Consider the following 17,642-nt stretch of genomic DNA (forward strand, 5'->3'; position numbering starts at 1 on the left):
TGTGTGTGACAGTGAGAGATAGCTGTGCATCGTGTGTGTGTGACAGGGAGAGATAGCTGCGCATCATGTGTGTATGACAGGGAGAGATAGCTGTGTATCGTGTGTGTGTGACAGGGAGAGATAGCTGTGCATCGTGTGTGTGTGACATTGAGTGATAGCTGTGCATCGTGTGTGTGTGACAGGGAGAGATAGCTGTGCATCGAGTGTATGTGACAGTGAGAGATAGCTGTGCATCGTGTGTGTGTGTGTGTGTGACAGGGAGAGATAGCTGTGCATCATGTGTGTGTGACAGTGAGAGATAGCTGTCCATCGTGTGTGTGTGTGTGTGTGTGTGTGTGTGTGACAGTGATAGATAGCTGTGCATCGTGTGTGTGTGACAGGGAGAGATTGCTGTGCATTGTGTGTGTGTGACAGGGAGAGATAGCTGTGCATCGTGTTTGTGTCAGGGAGTGAGAGATAGCTGTGCATCATGTGTGTGTGACAGGGAGAGATAGCTGTGCATCATGTGTGTGTGACAGGGAGAGATAGCTGTGCATTGTGTGTGTGACAGTGAGAGATAGCTGTGCAATGTGTGTGTGTGACAGGGAGAGATAGCTGTTCATCGTGTGTGTGTGTGTCAAGGAGTGAGAGATAGTTGTGAATCTTGTGTGTGTCAGGGAGTGAGAGATAGTTGTGCATTGTGTGAGTGTTTCAGGGAGTGATAGATAGCTGTGCATCGTGTGTGTGTGACAGTGAGAGTTAGCTGTGCATCGTGTGTGTGTGACAGGGAGAGATAGATGTGCATCGTGTGTGTGTGACAGGGAGAGATAGCTGTGCATCGTGTGTGTGTGACAGGGAGAGATAGCTGTGCATCGTGTGTGTGAGACAGGGAGAGATAGCTGTGCATCGTGTGTGTGTGTCAGGGAGTGAGAGATAGCTGTGCATCATGTGTGTGTGACAAGGAGAGATAGCTGTGCATCGTGTGTGTGTGACAGGGAGAGATAGCTGTTCATCGTGTGTGTGTGTGTGTGTGTGTCAAGGAGTGAGAGATAGTTGTGCATCGTGTGTGTGTCAGGGAGTGAGAGATAGCTGTGCATCGTGTGTGTGTTTCAGGGAGTGAGAGATAGCTGTGCATCGTGTGTGTGACAGTGAGAGATAGCTGTGCATCATGTGTGTGTGTGTGACAGGGAGAGATAGTTGTGCATCGTGTGTGCATCTCTCACTGTCACACATACGATGCACAGCTATCTCTCCCTGTCACACACACACGATGCACAGCTATCTCACACTGTCACACACACACACACACAAGGCACAGCTATCTCTCCCTGTCACATACACACGATGCACAGCTATCTCTCACTGTCACACACACGATGCACAGCTAACTCTCACTGTCACACACACACACACACGAGGCACAGCTATCTCTCACTCCCTGTCACACACACACGATGCACAGCTATCTCTCACTCCCTGACACACGCACACAATGCACAGCTATCTCTCACTCCTTGAAACACACACGATGCACAGCTATCTCTCACTGTCACACACACACACACGATGCACAGCTATGTCTCACTGTCACACACACACGATGAACAGCTATTTCTCCCTGTCACACACACGATGCACAGCTATCTCTCACTCCCTGAAACACACACAATGCACAGCTATCTCTCCCTGTCACACACACACACGATGCACAGCTATCTCTCACTCCCTGTCACACATGAGGCACAGTTATCTCTCCCTCCCTGTCACACGAGGCACAGTGATCTGTGCTGATTATTGAGTGACAGCTGCTCCGCCTGCAACAAAACTCGCTAATTAAACAGAAGCATCTGGCTCAGCAGAGAGATCCTCGGCCCCTCACTCATTGCCCCGGGGGGCGAGCCGGGGTACATCAGGCACTGCCACCTGCCAATATGTAACACCAGCATCTAATATAGAGCAGGGCCAAGTATCATTCCTGCAGGGATTCCTCTCCTGGAGACTTAACCCCTTTTGTGATATACTGTAGAGGCCAGTGAGGCAGGGGTTACTATGGGGTGAGGCAGGGGTTACTATGGGGTGAAGCAGGGGTTACTATGGGGTGAAGCAGGGGTTACTATGGCGTGAAGCAGGGGTTAATATGGGGTGCGGCAGGCGTTAATATGGGGTGAGGCAGGGGTTACTATGGGGTGAGGCAGGGGTTACTATGGGGTGAGGCAGGGGTTACTATGGGGTGAGGCAGGGGTTACTATGGGGTGAAGCAGGGGTTACTATGGGGTGAGGCAGGGGTTACTATGGGGTGAGGCAGGGGTTACTATGGGGTGAGGCAGGGGTTACTTCTTTCTCTCTCAGGCCTGAGTAACTACAGGCACACCCGCAATAACGTACGCAATGGGACTAAGCTAACAGGCCTGAGTAACACAGGCATACCCCGCAGTAACGTACGCAATGGGACTAGGCTAACAGGCCTGAGTAACACAGGCATACCCCGCATTAACGTACGCAATGGGACTAAGCTAACAGGCCTGAGTAACTACAGGCATACCCCGCATTAACGTACGCAATGGGACTAAGCTAACAGGCCTGAGTAACTACAGGCATACCCCGCATTAACGTACACAATGGGACTAAGCTAACAGGCCTGAGTAACTAAAGTTATACCCCGCATTAATGTACGCAATGGGACAAAGCTAACAGGCCTGAGTAACACAGGCATACCCCGCATTAACGTACGCAATGGGACAAAGCTAACAGGCCTGAGTAACACAGGCATACCCCGCATTAACGTACGCAATGGGACTAAGCTAACAGGCTTGAGTAACTACAGGCATACCCCGCATTAACGTACGCAATGGGACAATCTAATAGGCCTGAGTAACTAAAGGCATTCCCCGCATTAACGTACGCAATGGGACTAAGCTAACAGGCCTGAGTAACTAAAGGCATACCCCGCATTAACGTACGCAATGGGACTAAGCTAACAGGCTTGAGTAACTACAGGCATACCCCGCATTAACGTACGCAATGGGACTAAGCTAACAGGCCTGAGTAACTACAGGCATACCCCGCATTAACGTACGCAATGGGACTATGGCCTCTACAGTATATCACAAAAGGGGTTAAGTCTCCAGGAGAGGAATTCCTGCAGGAATGATACTCGGCCCTGCTCTATATTAGATGCTGGTGTTACATATTGGCAGGTGGCAGTGCCTGACGTACCCCGGGCCGCCCCCCGGGGCAATGAGTGAGGGGCCGAGGATCTCTCCGCTGAGCCAGATGCTTCTCTTTAATTAGCGAGTTTTGTTGCAGGCGGAGCAGCTGTCACTCAATAATCAGCACAGATCACTGTGCCTCGTGTGTTACAGAGAGGGAGAGATAACTGTGCCTCATGTGTGACAGGGAGTGAGAGATAGCTGTGCCTTGTGTGTGACAGGGAGTGAGAGATAGCTGTGCCTCATGTGTGACGGAGTGAGAGATAATTGTGCATCGTGTGTGTGACAGTGAGAGATAGCTGTGCAGCGTGTGTGTGTGACAGGGAGAGATAGCTGTGCATCGTGTGTGTATGACAGTGAGAGATAGCTGTGCAGCGTGTGTGTGTGACAGGGAGAGATAGCTGTGCATCGTGTGTGTATGACAGGGAGAGATAGCTGTGCATCGTGTGTGTGACAGGGAGAGATTGCTGTGCATCGTGTGTGGCGGAGTGAGAGCTGTGCATCGTGTGTGTGTGACAGTGTGAGATAGCTGTGCATCGTGTGTGTGTGACAGTGTGAGATAGATGTGCATCGTTTGTGTGTGTACAGTGAGAGAGAGCTGTGCATCGTGTGTGTGTGTGTGTGTGAGACAGTGAGAGATAGCTGTGCATTGTATGTGTGAGACAGGGAGAGATATCTGTGCATCGTGTGTGACAGTGAGAGATAGCTGTGCATCGTATGTGTTGACAGTGAGAGATAGCTGTGCATCGTGTGTGTGTGTGTGTGTGTGTGTGACAGTAAGAGATAGCTGTGCATCGTGTGTGTGTGTGTGACAGTGAGAGATAGCTGTGCATCGTGTGTGTGTGACAGGGAGAGATAGCTGTGCATCATGTGTGTGTGTGACAGTGAGAAATAGCTGTGCATCGTGTGTGTGTGACAGTGAAAGATAGCTGTGCATCGTGTGTGTGTGTGACAGGGAGAGATAGCTGTGCATCATGTGTGTGTGTGACAGTGAGAGATAGCTGTGCATCGTGTGTGTGACAGTGAAAGATAGCTGTGTATCGTGTGTGTGTGACAGGGAGAGATAGCTGTGCATCATGTGTGTGTGTGACAGTAAGAGATAGCTGTGCATCGTGTGTGTGTGTGTGACAGTGAGAGATAGCTGTGCATCGTGTGTGTGTGACAGGGAGAGATAGCTGTGCATCATGTGTGTGTGTGACAGTGAGAAATAGCTGTGCATCGTGTGTGTGTGTGACAGTGAAAGATAGCTGTGTATCGTGTGTGTGTGACAGGGAGAGATAGCTGTGCATCGTGTGTGTGACATTGAGTGATAGCTGTGCATCGTGTGTGTGTGACAGGGAGAGATAGCTGTGCATCGTGTGCATGTGACAGTGAGAGATAGCTGTGCATCGTGTGTGTGTGTGACAGTGAGAGATAGCTGTGCATCATGTGTGTGTGACAGTGAGAGATAGCTGTGCATCGTGTGTGTGTGTCAGGGAGTGAGAGATAGCTGTGCATTGTGTGTGTGTGACAGAGAGAGATAGTTGTGCATCGTGTGTGTGTGACATGGAGAGATAGCTGTGCATCGTGTGTGTGATAGTGAGAGATTACTGTTCATCGTGTGTGTGTGTGACAGTGAGAGATAGTTGTGCATCGTGTGTGTGTGACATGGAGAGATAGCTTTGCATCGTGTGTGTGTGATAGTGAGAAATAGCTGTGCATCGTGTGTGTGTGACAGTGAGAGATAGTTGTGCATCGTGTGTGTGTGTCAGGGAGTGAGAGATAGCTGTGCATCGTGTGTGTGTGTGACAGGGAGAGATAGCTGTGCATCGTGTGTGTGTCAGGGAGTGAGAGATAGCTGTGCATCGTGTGTGTGACAGTTGTAATACTGTGCACTGAAATGTAATTGGTACTCCTAACAATAATCAGTATACATTCAGGAGAAGGATTTACTGTTATATCATAACATAACCACCATCTGATTCCTTGTCCCATACATATAAATCAATACAAACGCCGCTGGGTATATACTGTTACTTTGCAGCCATGTTAATAAAGGGCAGACAATTTGATGCATATTTAACATGGTATCACTACTTAGAATAAAGTTGGTTTAATTCACAAACTACTGTAAGAGTGGCAGCTTATTGGAAATTACACCCTTAAAGAAAGGATGAATATATTCAATAGAGAATGTTACTATCCCCATTAGGAATAAGTATCACTTATACAGTATATGTATAGAAAGACATATCTAATTAGAGACAAAGAATGATTATCTTAAATCACACACTGAATTTAATACAGTAACGAACCTCAGAAAGATATATAGTCCATCTATGTCTGATAAATAAAGACATAGGAATATCTTAAATCACACTGAATTTAATAAAGAAAGATATATAGTCCATTTATGTCTAATAAATAAAGACCTAGATAGGAATATCTTAAATCACACATATCACTCATAATTTGAATGTAAAGGAAAGAATTTAAATCAACAAATATTGATGAACTACATTTGTTGAAAAAAGACATCTTAAATAATCAGACACATATAGTCCCTCAAATAGTGTATATAGAGGGGAAAGAGATTCACTGTCTAATGTGTCTAATAATTAAAGACACAGATCGGGGTTATCTTAATTTGCACAATTCTTTACTTAAAATCTAATACACAGAGTAATACATATAGCAGTGGGAATATACTGAAACCCCAAATACTGTAGTACAATATAACACAGAATCCATAGCATAAACTTAATGCAAAGAGAAGTGTTAAATAGAGATATAACCAATCTCTGAATGTTAAAGACACAGATCTGGTTATCTATAATCACACAAGTTATATTTTATAATCTATATAGAATAGTGCAGATACACAAAGTATGTTACATAGTATACAAACTCAATGTAGAAGAGAAATATTACATCAAGATGTTTCTCAATCAATTGGATTGCGCTTATGGGAACCAATAGAAACAGGGAAGTGCCTATAAAGAAGGTAGGGACAGATATACCCACATTAACTCCTGAAGAAGCCTTAGTGAATTGCACTAAAATATACCCCATAATTAATACAAATTGAATGCATTTTAAACAGTAGAGAATGCATTTTAAACAGTAGAGAATGTGTATCTATGTACGAGGGGGGGAAGGAGTCCAAAGTCGTGACTGTTCAGAGTACAGAGTAGGAGTGAGATTTTGATCAAGAATGGAGCCGGCATCGACAGCAGAGAAGTCTGAGATCTCCCGAGATAAGATGTGATTTCTTACTGAAGCTTTTTCCACATTCAGGGCAGTTTATAGGGTGTCATCCCTGTGTGGATTGTTTGGTGTCTAACAAGATGCGATTTCCGACTGAAGCTTTTCCCACATTCAGAGCAGTTATAGGGCCTCTCCCTTGTGTGGATTCTTTGGTGTGTAACAAGATGCGATTTCCGACTGAAGCTTTTCCCACATTCAGAGCAATCATAAGGCTTCTCCCCTGTGTGGATTCTTTGGTGTGTAACAAGACTTGATTTTTGACAGAAGCTTTTCCCACATTCAGAGCATTTATAAGGTCTCACCCCTGTGTGGATTCTTTGGTGTGTAACAAGAATTGATTTCTGCTTGAAGCTTTTCCCACATTCAGAGCAGTTAAAAGGTCTCACATCTGTGTGGATTCTTTGGTGTGTAACAAGAGCCATTTGTTACTGAAGCTTTTCCCACATTCAGAGCAGTTAGAAAGTCTCACGCCTGTGTGGATTCTTTGGTGTGTAACAAGATGCGATTTCTTAATGAAGCTTTTCCCACATTCAGAGCAGTTATAGGGTCTCTCCCCTGTGTGGATTCTTTGGTGTCTACAAAAACTTGATTGATCATGGAAACTAGTCCCACATTCAGAGCAGTTATAAGGCTTCACCCCTGTGTGGATTCTTTGGTGTGTAACAAGACCTGATTTCTGACTGAAGCTTTTCCCACATTCAGAGCAGTTATAAGGCTTCACCCCTGTGTGGATTATTTGGTGTGTAACAAGATGATATTTCTTATTGAAGCTTTTCCCACATTCAGAGCAGTTATAGGATTTCTTCCCTGTATGGATTATCTGCGGTATAACATTATCGTATGTCCCACAGTAGGGGTTCATGTCTCTGTTCTTTAAACCCTCTCCTTGTCTTGCGGTGTCTGTAAGTTTAGTAAAAGGCTGTTGATGTATAGAAATGCTCTGCCGAGTTTCTGGTAATCTTGTTCCAATTCTCATACAGACTTATGCAATGTTGAAGTCCTTAAAACATATTTCCATTAACCCCTCATGTAATTTGATGTTTGGGACATTTCTTACGTTGCTTCTTGCTCACAGACGAGTCATGTGCTGAAGATACATCTATGGTGAGAAAATGTATTAATGTAACATTGCAATGCATCAGAGAAGATTTGGATGAGAGATATATGTTCATTGAGTTGAACCTTTATAAAATTCTACTCGTGCAACATACTGAACATAATTAAAGCTACATTGTTATCGTTACATTCACCCAGAGGAAGGCAAAAAAAACACCCCAATTAATCATGTTACAATTATGTCTCATAAATGGAAATAAATATTTTCTCCTCACGCCAGTAATAGAAATCACATTACTCCCTGTATCAATGTTCTTCATATATTGTTCTTATCAAATAACTTTTGTTGTACTTTGTGATATATTAACCCTTTAGTGGCTCAAGGGGCCAGCTAGCCATTGGCATCCCACGAGTATCTGACCACTTGTGACGGTAGCTTTGAGACAGGCTATTAATAATACACACCAAAATATAACTGGGTTGAACTGGACGAGACTTAGATATGATAAAATATAATTTATTCCTTGAAAAAGGTGAACACACGAGATATACAAATGACAGACAAAATATGGACACTCACTTAAGATGGAATGATGAAACAGTCACATCTGGACTGGCAGTTCATACAGCAATCTTCATAATCATCAAGACACGAAAGACAATAGCCATAGGCTGAGCCTGGTTCTTATACAATTATTTCCCATTGAACACAACCTAAACCCAGCCCCTCTCATAAATCAGTGGTGAGGTTGACAGTTTTCCTCAGAGTAAAACTCCTCCCACCCAAGGACGTTTAAAAACTGCTTTTCCTATCTAAATAACGTCATAACTTCAGTTCAGTGAAACTTACTGGCACGCGAGCCATATTAATACATTCCGACACGCATGACGCTCCCAATAAGACTAAATATTACAGTGTAATACTAAAATTAAGAGAGATATTAATATCTGTCTCATAGGACCTGCTAAACAGCAGGTGTCTGTAATCATTATTTGCGGCTCGGCCCCCCGCTTACACATATGTAACTTATAGCATGTTCAGCCGAGGACATCTCATAATATTCTTATATTTAATAAGGTCACTCATTCTGTAGCCCCACTCCTAAATCAGGGGCGTTTGGCCAGTCTACCAAATTGAGTGTCTGGCAGGATACTATGGTTTGTAAGTGTGAGTTTTAACACTCACCAACCACTCCAGCTTCCTAAACATTTGGTCGCATTCCTTAGTAGGCAGGCATCTTTGAGGGTAACTTAAACAAAGGGCTAGAATCACTATTCAACTATTAACCCTTGCCCTCCCGGATGGATTCCAGTGTTTGTGTGGTGCAGTCACTGGAACAGAAACAATAAATTTTTACAGGGGAATAAACAGTTGGATGGCTGAAGCAAGGCAAAACCACATTACTGGACTCCAGCCCAGTTAACCCCTTGCTTCTCAGGTGAGAGTAGAGGGTGGCCTAATGGGGTTTAACCCCTGTAATCCTGGGCCAAAACCCCCACACTTGACACCACTAATGTCCAAAAATGGGTAAATATACAGCTTACAGTAGACTTAACTTGGTTGATTAAAATAGGAACCGACGTTTCTGCCGTATTTACATCATTTTTCCTGATTTGTGCTACACAGCAATTAAAACAGTTTAACAAAAAGTGCCATACATTATGGTGCAAAAAATCTTCAAAAGAAAATGTAAGAAAAAATATAACTAATATACTTCTCAAGCTTATTGCTGCAGCAAAGGTTATTCCCACCTTTCTCCTAGGGCAGGGATATCCAAACAATGTAATTCCAGCGCACAGCAAAAAGAGAGTCGGGTTAATAAAAAATAAAATAATTAAAAATAAAAGTATATATATACACACACACATATACTGTATATACATACACACACACATATATATACATACACAACTCATCCTTGAAAGGTTGCACCCTCTATTTTTTTAATGCGGTTTAAATAAATTATTTTATTTTTTATTAACCCGACTCTCTTTTTGCTGTGCGCTGGAATTACATTGTTTGGATATCCCTGCCCTAGGAGAAAGGTGGGAATAACCTTTGCTGCAGCAATAAGCTATATATATATATATATATACAGTGTTCGACAAATCACCCAAAAATCTACTCGCCCAACCAAAAAATCTACTCGCCACCTAGTCCCGCCCCCAGTCCACACACATATACTGTATATACATACACACACACATATATATACATACACACCTCATCCTTGAAAGGTTGCACCCTCTATTTTTTTAATGCGGTTTAAATAAATTATTTTATTTTTTATTAACCCGACTCTCTTTTTGCTGTGCGCTGGAATTACATTGTTTGGATATCCCTGCCCTAGGAGAAAGGTGGGAATAACCTTTGCTGCAGTGTGGGGGACAGAGAGAGAGAGAGAGTGTGGGGGATAAAGAGAGAAAGTGTGGGGTAGAGAGAAAGTGTGGGAGAGAGAGAGTGTGGGGGAGAGAGAGAGTGTGGGGGAGAGAGAGAGTGTGGGGGAGAGAGAGAGTGTGGGGGAGAGAGAGAGTGTGGGGGAGAGAGAGAGTGTGGGAGAGAGAGAGAGTGTGGGAGAGAGAGTGTGGGGGAGAGAGAGTGTGGGGGAGAAAGAGAGTGTAGGGGAGAAAGAGAGTGTGGGGGAGAGAGAGAGTGTGGGGGAGAGAGAGTGTGTGGGGGCGAGAGAGAGAGAGGGGGAGAGAGAGAGTGGGGGAGAGAGAGAGTGTGGGGAAGAGAGAGTGTGGGGAAGAGAGAGAGTGTGGGAGAGAGAGAGAGAGTGTGGGAGAGAGTGTGGGTGAGAGAGAGAGTGTGGGTGAGAGAGAGAGTGTGGGTGAGAGAGAGAGTGTGGGTGAGAGAGAGAGAGTGTGGGTGAGAGAGAGAGAGAGTGTGGGTGAGAGAGAGAGAGCGTGGGGGCGAGAGAGAGTGTGGGGGCGAGAGAGAGAGAGTGTGGGGGCGAGATAGAGAAAGTGTGGGGGAGAGAGAGAGTGTGGGGGAGAGAGAGAGTGTGGGGGAGAGAGAGAGTGTGGGGGAGAGAGAGAGTGTGGGGGAGAGAGAGAGTATGGGGGAAAGAGAGAGAGTGTGGGGGAAAGAGAGAGTGTGGGGGAGAGAGAGAGAGAGTGGGGGAGAGAGAGAGAGTGTGGGGGAGAGAGAGAGAGTGTGGGGGGGAGAGAGAGAGAGTGGGGGAGAGAGAGAGTGTGGGGGGAGAGAGAGAGAGTGTGGGGGGAGAGAGAGAGAGTGTGGGGGGAGAGAGAGAGAGTGTGGGGGAGAGAGAGAGTGTGGGGGAGAGAGAGAGTGTGGGGGAGAGAGAGAGAGTGTGGGGGAGGGAGAGAGTGTGGGGGAGAGAGAGAGTGTGGGGGAGAGAGAAAGTGTGGGGGGGAGAGAGAAAGTGTGGGGGGGAGAGAGAAAGTGTTGGGGGGAGAGAGAGAGTGTGCGGGAGAGAGAGAGAGTGTGGGGGAGAGAGAGAGAGTGTGTGGGGGAGAGAGAGAGAGCGTGGGGGAGAGAGCGTGGTAGAGAGAGAGCGCGTGGGAGAGAGAGCGCGCGTGGGAGAGAGAGCGCGCGTGGGAGAGAGAGCGAGAGAGCGAGAGAGAGTGTGGGGGAGAGAGAGCGAGTGTGGGGGAGAGAGTGTGGGGGAGAGAGAGTGTGGGGGAGAGAGAAAGTGTGGGGGGGAGAGAGAAAGTGTGGGGGGGAGAGAGAGAGTGTGCGGGAGAGAGAGAGAGAGTGTGTGGGGGAGAGAGAGAGAGTGTGTGGGGGAGAGAGAGAGAGTGTGTGTGGGGGAGAGAGAGAGAGTGTGTGGGGGAGAGAGAGAGAGTGTGTGGGGGAGAGAGCGCGTGGGAGAGAGAGCGCGCGTGGGAGAGAGAGCGAGAGAGCGAGAGAGAGTGTGTGGGGGAGAGAGAGTGTGTGGGGGAGAGAGAGAGAGTGTGGGGGAGAGAGAGAGTGTGGGGGAGAGAGAGAGTGTGGGGGAGAGAGAGAGTGTGGGGGAGAGAGAGAGTGTGGGGGAAAGAGAGAGAGTGTGGGTGAGAGAGAGTGTGGGTGGGGAGAGAGTGTGGGTGAGAGAGAGAGAGTGTGGGTGGGGAGAGAGTGTGGGGGGGAGAGAGTGTGGGGGGGAGAGAGTGTGGGGGAGAGAGAGAGAGTGTGGGTGAGAGAGAGAGTGTGGGTGAGAGAGAGAGAGTGTGGGTGAGAGAGAGAGAGAGTGTGGGTGAGAGAGAGAGCGTGGGGGCGAGAGAGAGTGTGGGGGCGAGAGAGAGAGAGTGTGGGAGAGAGAGAGAGAGAGTGGGGGAGAGAGAGAGTGTGGGGGAGAGAGAGAGTGTGGGGGAGAGAGTGTGGGGGGGAGAGAGAGAGTGTGGGGGAGAGAGAGAGTGTGGGGGAAAGAGAGAGTGTGGGGGAGAGAGAGAGAGTGTGGGGGAGAGAGAGAGAGTGTGGGGGAGAGAGAGAGAGTGTGGGGGAGAGAGAGAGAGTGTGGGGGAGAGAGAGAGTGTGGGGGAGAGAGAGAGAGAGTGTGGGGGAGAGAGAGAGAGAGTGTGGGGGGAGAGAGAGAGAGTGTGGGGGGAGAGAGAGAGAGTGTGGGGGAGAGAGAGAGTGTGGGGGAGAGAGAGAGAGTGTGGGGGAGAGAGAGAGTGTGGGGGAGAGAGTGTGGGGGAGAGAGAGTGTGGGGGAGAGAGAGAGTGTGGGGGAGAGAGAAAGTGTGGGGGGGAGAGAGAAAGTGTGGGGGGGAGAGAGAAAGTGTGGGGGGGAGAGAGAGTGTGTGCGGGAGAGAGAGAGAGTGTGGGGGAGAGAGAGAGAGTGTGTGGGGGAGAGAGAGAGAGCGTGGGGGAGAGAGCGTGGTAGAGAGAGAGCGCGTGGGAGAGAGAGCGCGCGTGGGAGAGAGAGCGCGCGTGGGAGAGAGAGCGAGAGAGCGAGAGAGAGTGTGGGGGAGAGAGAGAGAGTGTGGGTGAGAGAGAGAGTGTGGGTGAGAGAGAGAGAGAGTGGGGGCGAGAGAGAGAGCGTGGGGGCGAGAGAGAGTGTGGGGGCGAGAGAGAGAGAGTGTGGGAGAGAGAGAGAGAGTGGGGGAGAGAGAGTGTGTGGGGGAGAGAGAGAGTGTGGGGGAGAGAGAGAGTGTGGGGGAGAGAGAGAGTGTGGGGGAGAGAGAGAGTGTGGGGGAAAGAGAGAGTGTGGGGGAGAGAGAGAGAGAGTGGGGGAGAGAGAGAGTGTGGGGGAGAGAGAGAGTGTGGGGGAGAGAGAGAGTGTGGGGGAAAGAGAGAGTGTGGGGGAGAGAGAGAGTGTGGGGGAGAGAGAGAGAGTGTGGGGGAGAGAGAGAGAGTGTGGGGGAGAGAGAGAGAGTGTGGGGGAGAGAGAGAGAGTGTGGGGGAGAGAGAGAGAGTGTGGGGGAGAGAGAGAGAGAGTGTGGGGGAGAGAGAGAGAGAGTGTGGGGGAGAGAGAGAGAGAGTGTGGGGGGAGAGAGAGAGAGTGTGGGGGGAGAGAGAGAGAGTGTGGGGGAGAGAGAGAGTGTGGGGGAGAGAGAGAGAGAGTGTGGGGGAGAGAGAGAGTGTGGGGGAGAGAGTGTGGGGGAGAGAGAGTGTGGGGGAGAGAGAGAGTGTGGGGGAGAGAGAAAGTGTGGGGGGGAGAGAGAAAGTGTGGGGGGGAGAGAGAAAGTGTGGGGGGGAGAGAGAGTGTGTGCGGGAGAGAGAGAGAGTGTGGGGGAGAGAGAGAGAGTGTGTGGGGGAGAGAGAGAGAGCGTGGGGGAGAGAGCGTGGTAGAGAGAGAGCGCGTGGGAGAGAGAGCGCGCGTGGGAGAGAGAGCGCGCGTGGGAGAGAGAGCGAGAGAGCGAGAGAGAGTGTGGGGGAGAGAGAGAGAGTGTGGGTGAGAGAGAGAGTGTGGGTGAGAGAGAGAGAGTGTGGGTGAGAGAGAGAGAGAGTGGGGGCGAGAGAGAGAGCGTGGGGGCGAGAGAGAGTGTGGGGGCGAGAGAGAGAGAGTGTGGGAGAGAGAGAGAGAGTGGGGGAGAGAGAGTGTGTGGGGGAGAGAGAGAGTGTGGGGGAGAGAGAGAGTGTGGGGGAGAGAGAGAGTGTGGGGGAGAGAGAGAGTGTGGGGGAAAGAGAGAGTGTGGGGGAGAGAGAGAGAGAGTGGGGGAGAGAGAGAGTGTGGGGGAGAGAGAGAGTGTGGGGGAGAGAGAGAGTGTGGGGGAAAGAGAGAGTGTGGGGGAGAGAGAGAGTGTGGGGGAGAGAGAGAGAGTGTGGGGGAGAGAGAGAGAGTGTGGGGGAGAGAGAGAGAGTGTGGGGGAGAGAGAGAGAGTGTGGGGGAGAGAGAGAGAGTGTGGGGGAGAGAGAGAGAGAGTGTGGGGGGAGAGAGAGAGAGTGTGGGGGGAGAGAGAGTGTGGGGGAGAGAGAGAGTGTGGGGGAGAGAGAGAGAGTGTGGGGGAGAGAGAGAGTGTGGGGGAGAGAGTGTGGGGGAGAGAGAGTGTGGGGGAGAGAGAGTGTGGGGGAGAGAGAGAGTGTGGGGGAGAGAGAAAGTGTGGGGGGGAGAGAAAGTGTGGGGGGGAGAGAGAAAGTGTGGGGGGGAGAGAGAGTTTGTGCGGGAGAGAGAGAGAGAGTGTGGGGGAGAGAGAGAGAGAGTGTGGGGGAGAGAGAGAGAGTGTGTGGGGGAGAGAGAGAGAGCGTGGGGGAGAGAGCGCGCGTGGGAGAGAGAGAGCGAGAGAGAGTGTGGGGGAGAGAGAGCGAGTGTGGGGGAGAGAGAGCGAGTGTGGGGGAGAGAGAAAGTGTGGGGGGGAGAGAGAAAGTGTGGGGGGGAGAGAGAAAGTGTGGGGGGGAGAGAGAGAGTGTGCGGGGGAGAGAGAGAGTGTGGGGGAGGGAGAGAGTGTGTGGGGGAGAGAGAGTGTGTGGGGGAGAGAGAGTGTGTGGGGGAGAGAGAGAGTGTGTGGGGGAGAGAGAGAGTGTGTGGGGGAGAGAGCGCGTGGGAGAGCGAGAGAGAGAGTGTGTGGGGGAGAGAGAGAGAGTGTGGGTGGGGAGAGAGTGTGGGGGGGAGAGAGTGTGGGGGGGGAGAGAGTGTGGGGGGGAGAGAGTGTGGGGGGGAGAGAGTGTGGGGGGGAGACAGTGTGGGGGGGAGAGAGTGTGGGGGGGAGAGAGTGTGGGGGGGAGAGAGTGTGGGGGGGAGAGGGAGAGAGTGTGAGGGGGAGAGAGAGAGTGTGGGGGGGGAGAGAGAGAGTGTGGGGGGGAGAGAGAGAGTGTGGGGGGGAGAGGGAGTGAGTGTGGGGGGGAGAGGGAGAGAGTGTGGGGGGGGAGAGAGAGAGTGTGGGGGGGAGAGAGAGAGTGTGGGGGGAGAGGGAGGGAGTGTGGGGGGGAGAGGGATGGAGTGTGGGGGGAGAGGGAGAGAGTGTGAGGGGGAGAGAGTGTGGGGGGGAGAGAGTGGGGGGGAGAGAGAGAGAGTGTGGGGGAGAGAGAGAGTGTGGGGGGGAGAGAGAGAGTGTGGGGGGAGAGAGAGTGTGGGGGGGAGAGAGAGTGTGGGGGGGAGACGAGTGTGGGGGGAGAGAGAGAGTGTGGGGGGGAGAGAGAGAGTGTGGGGGGGAGAGAGAGAGTGTGGGGGGGAGAGAGAGAGAGTGGGGGGGAGAGAGTGTGGGGGGGAGAGAGAGAGAGTGTGGGGGGAGAGAGAGAGAGTGTGGGGGGAGAGAGAGAGAGTGTGGGGGGGAGAGAGAGTGTGGGGGGGAGAGAGAGTGTGGGGGGGAGAGAGAGTGTGGGGGTGAGAGAGAGAGTGTGGGGGTGAGAGAGAGTGTGGGGGGGAGAGAGAGTGGAGAGACAGAGGGGGGAGACACAGAGGGGAGAAACGGTGGGTGACACACACAGAGGGTGGGTGATACACAGAGAGAGAGAGGGTGGGTGACTGACTGGGGCGGGGGTGACTGACTGGGGGGGGTGGCCTGACTGGGGGGGGGGAGGCATGACTGACTGGGGGGGGGAGGCATGACGGACTCGGGGGGGGGGTGACTGACTGGGGGGGGTGGCTGACTGGGGGGGGGGTGACGGGGTGACTGACTGGGGTGACGGGGTGACTAGAATAAAAGAATAAAACACGATATTAGTGTATCATGTCCACATTGGGGGATTGGGGGGAAAAAAAGGGGAGGGGGGGAGTGGGAAGGGGGAGTAGGGGGGTGGGGTAGGAGTGGACGGTGGTGGGATGGATGGTGGGTTCCCACTAACTAATCACAGAATACATAGAATATATGGATCCAGTGACTCACACGGGCTTGTGTGGTGACTCTCCCTCAACGCTGACTGGTGTGGGTAAATACAGACTCATATACTGGAGTCTCAGATATACATTAAACTCACACGGCCTGATGTGAGTCCTTGCCCTCAGAGGGTAATGTCCTGTATGGATGGTGTCCTGTTGTTTCAGCAGAGTTGTCCCCCGATGGGTGTGGTGTGTGAGTGTCTCCTCTCCCCGTATCCCAAATGACCAAAAAGCAATGTGCAAACCAAAAGTCAAAATGAATTAAAAGGTCTTTAATGGGTTAACAGTGAAGACATGTGCATACACTATGCATACATGTTGTGGTGCTTAAAAGGTATAAAACAATATATGACACGATAACACAATGAACTAAACAGTATGTGATGTACTGAAGCAAACACAAAAAAGGACTCTCACACTAAACGAATATACAAAATCACTTGCCCAGCATCATCCGCTCAGAGCACTCCTGCACGATCTCCTCCTCCGTTTTTTGCTCCAACTGGCGCGTCCGGCAGCGGAACCGGAAAGGGGGATCTGAACCGGATGTCCTGCAGTGTGCTGGGTCCCTCTGTCAATGAGCTCCGGCAGGGAACTACGCGTTTCGCAATAAGCTTTGTCAGGTTCCTGCCGGATGCTCATTGTGTGCTGCATTTATAGGTGCCCCCATTAGTTTAATTGGAGAAACACCTGGATTAAGGGCATGGTTTAAATTTAGACGGTTATATCTCTTTATAGGAGCTACCTTTGGAAGCCCCTAATGTCAGGGATAGTGAGATGTGCCTGTAAATATAAATAATGGGTTAGATAAGCATATATTAAAATTAGATAAGCATATATTAAAATAAATCAATACATTATAAAAACTACATTTTAAAAAATACTTAGATGATCATTGTATTTGTCCTTAGAAGCATTTTAAGTTTAATAAAAAACGGTGGAAATTGGAATTTGATTGGGGTATTTGTGTGATTTGGAATCTTTTAGTTCCTCCGTGTGCAGTATTTTTAAAACCATTCTCTGTTGGTTAAAATCTTTACATATGTAAAACAATAGTGCCACCATGTGGCTGGATGTGAAAATTACCTCAACACTGTCATAACCTAATGGTAAAAGTTAAGCAATCTTGGTAGTGTGGCACACATCCCTTTAAAGTAACTTAAAAATGTGCCAGAGTGTATTACAGCAAAAAATATATTTATGTGACAAAAGTTATAACGAATTACATATTTGACGGAAAAAATATAATATTATTATTATCAAGATGGTTAAAAAACCTTAACTGTTTATAGCCACTACATCTGACATAAGGGTAGAACAACCTAGACACCCAAAATCTTGGTTTCCTCATTCAGCTATCTAAAATGTACCACTCAATATCTCCGTGTTAGTTAAAAGATATTTCATTTGTAATACAATGCTGCCACCAAGTGGCCGCATATCGAAATTGCTACTTCAAAACCCTAATATCTCTACCACACTGTGGATAGTGCGGTATTCAGTTAAGTGTAGAGTCATTGTTTAAAATATATTGCAAAAGTATATTCCAGCGGATGACGAGAGTATATCAAATATGCATGAGCATGGGTTTACACAGACATTTGATATTAGAAAAATACTTGTATAGGTGATTTCGACGCGGAGCTCTCATGTGGTGAAAAAGTTCAAAATGTTCAAAACGTATAGTCCAGATTCTTCATAACTCCTTTCTAACTTCAATTCATGTTGCAGAGGTTGTCGCGATGGTATGCATCATTTCTGGTCCTCAAGGGTTGGTTCGAGGTAGATTCATATTTGGGACGTGCGCCCTATTGGAGATTGGAGAGGAAGTGGATCAGTGTGTGTTAAAACAAAGAGGTAGATGTAAATGAAATTTAATAAAATAAAATAGTAGATGTTATAGAATAGTAGATGTTTATAAAATATTAAAAAATAAAAGTTGTTTAAAAATT

At 48.9% G+C, this 17,642-nt stretch overlaps 1 protein-coding gene across 1 annotated transcript; it reads right to left on the reverse strand.

Moving 5' to 3' along the window:
* Positions 1-5,122: 5,122 nt before the first annotated feature.
* LOC142483227 (uncharacterized) lies at positions 5,123-17,575 on the reverse strand. The gene is given in 4 exon segments (XM_075583289.1): positions 5,123-6,468; positions 6,470-6,855; positions 6,858-7,533; positions 15,789-17,575. Coding segments are annotated over 3 exon segments (1,032 nt in total). The 5' UTR covers positions 7,411-7,533; positions 15,789-17,575; the 3' UTR covers positions 5,123-6,375.
* Between the last annotated feature and the right edge of the window lie 67 nt (positions 17,576-17,642).

Source organism: Ascaphus truei, unplaced genomic scaffold, assembly GCF_040206685.1.
Source record: "Ascaphus truei isolate aAscTru1 unplaced genomic scaffold, aAscTru1.hap1 HAP1_SCAFFOLD_310, whole genome shotgun sequence".
Classification (NCBI taxonomy): Eukaryota; Metazoa; Chordata; class Amphibia; order Anura; family Ascaphidae; genus Ascaphus; species Ascaphus truei.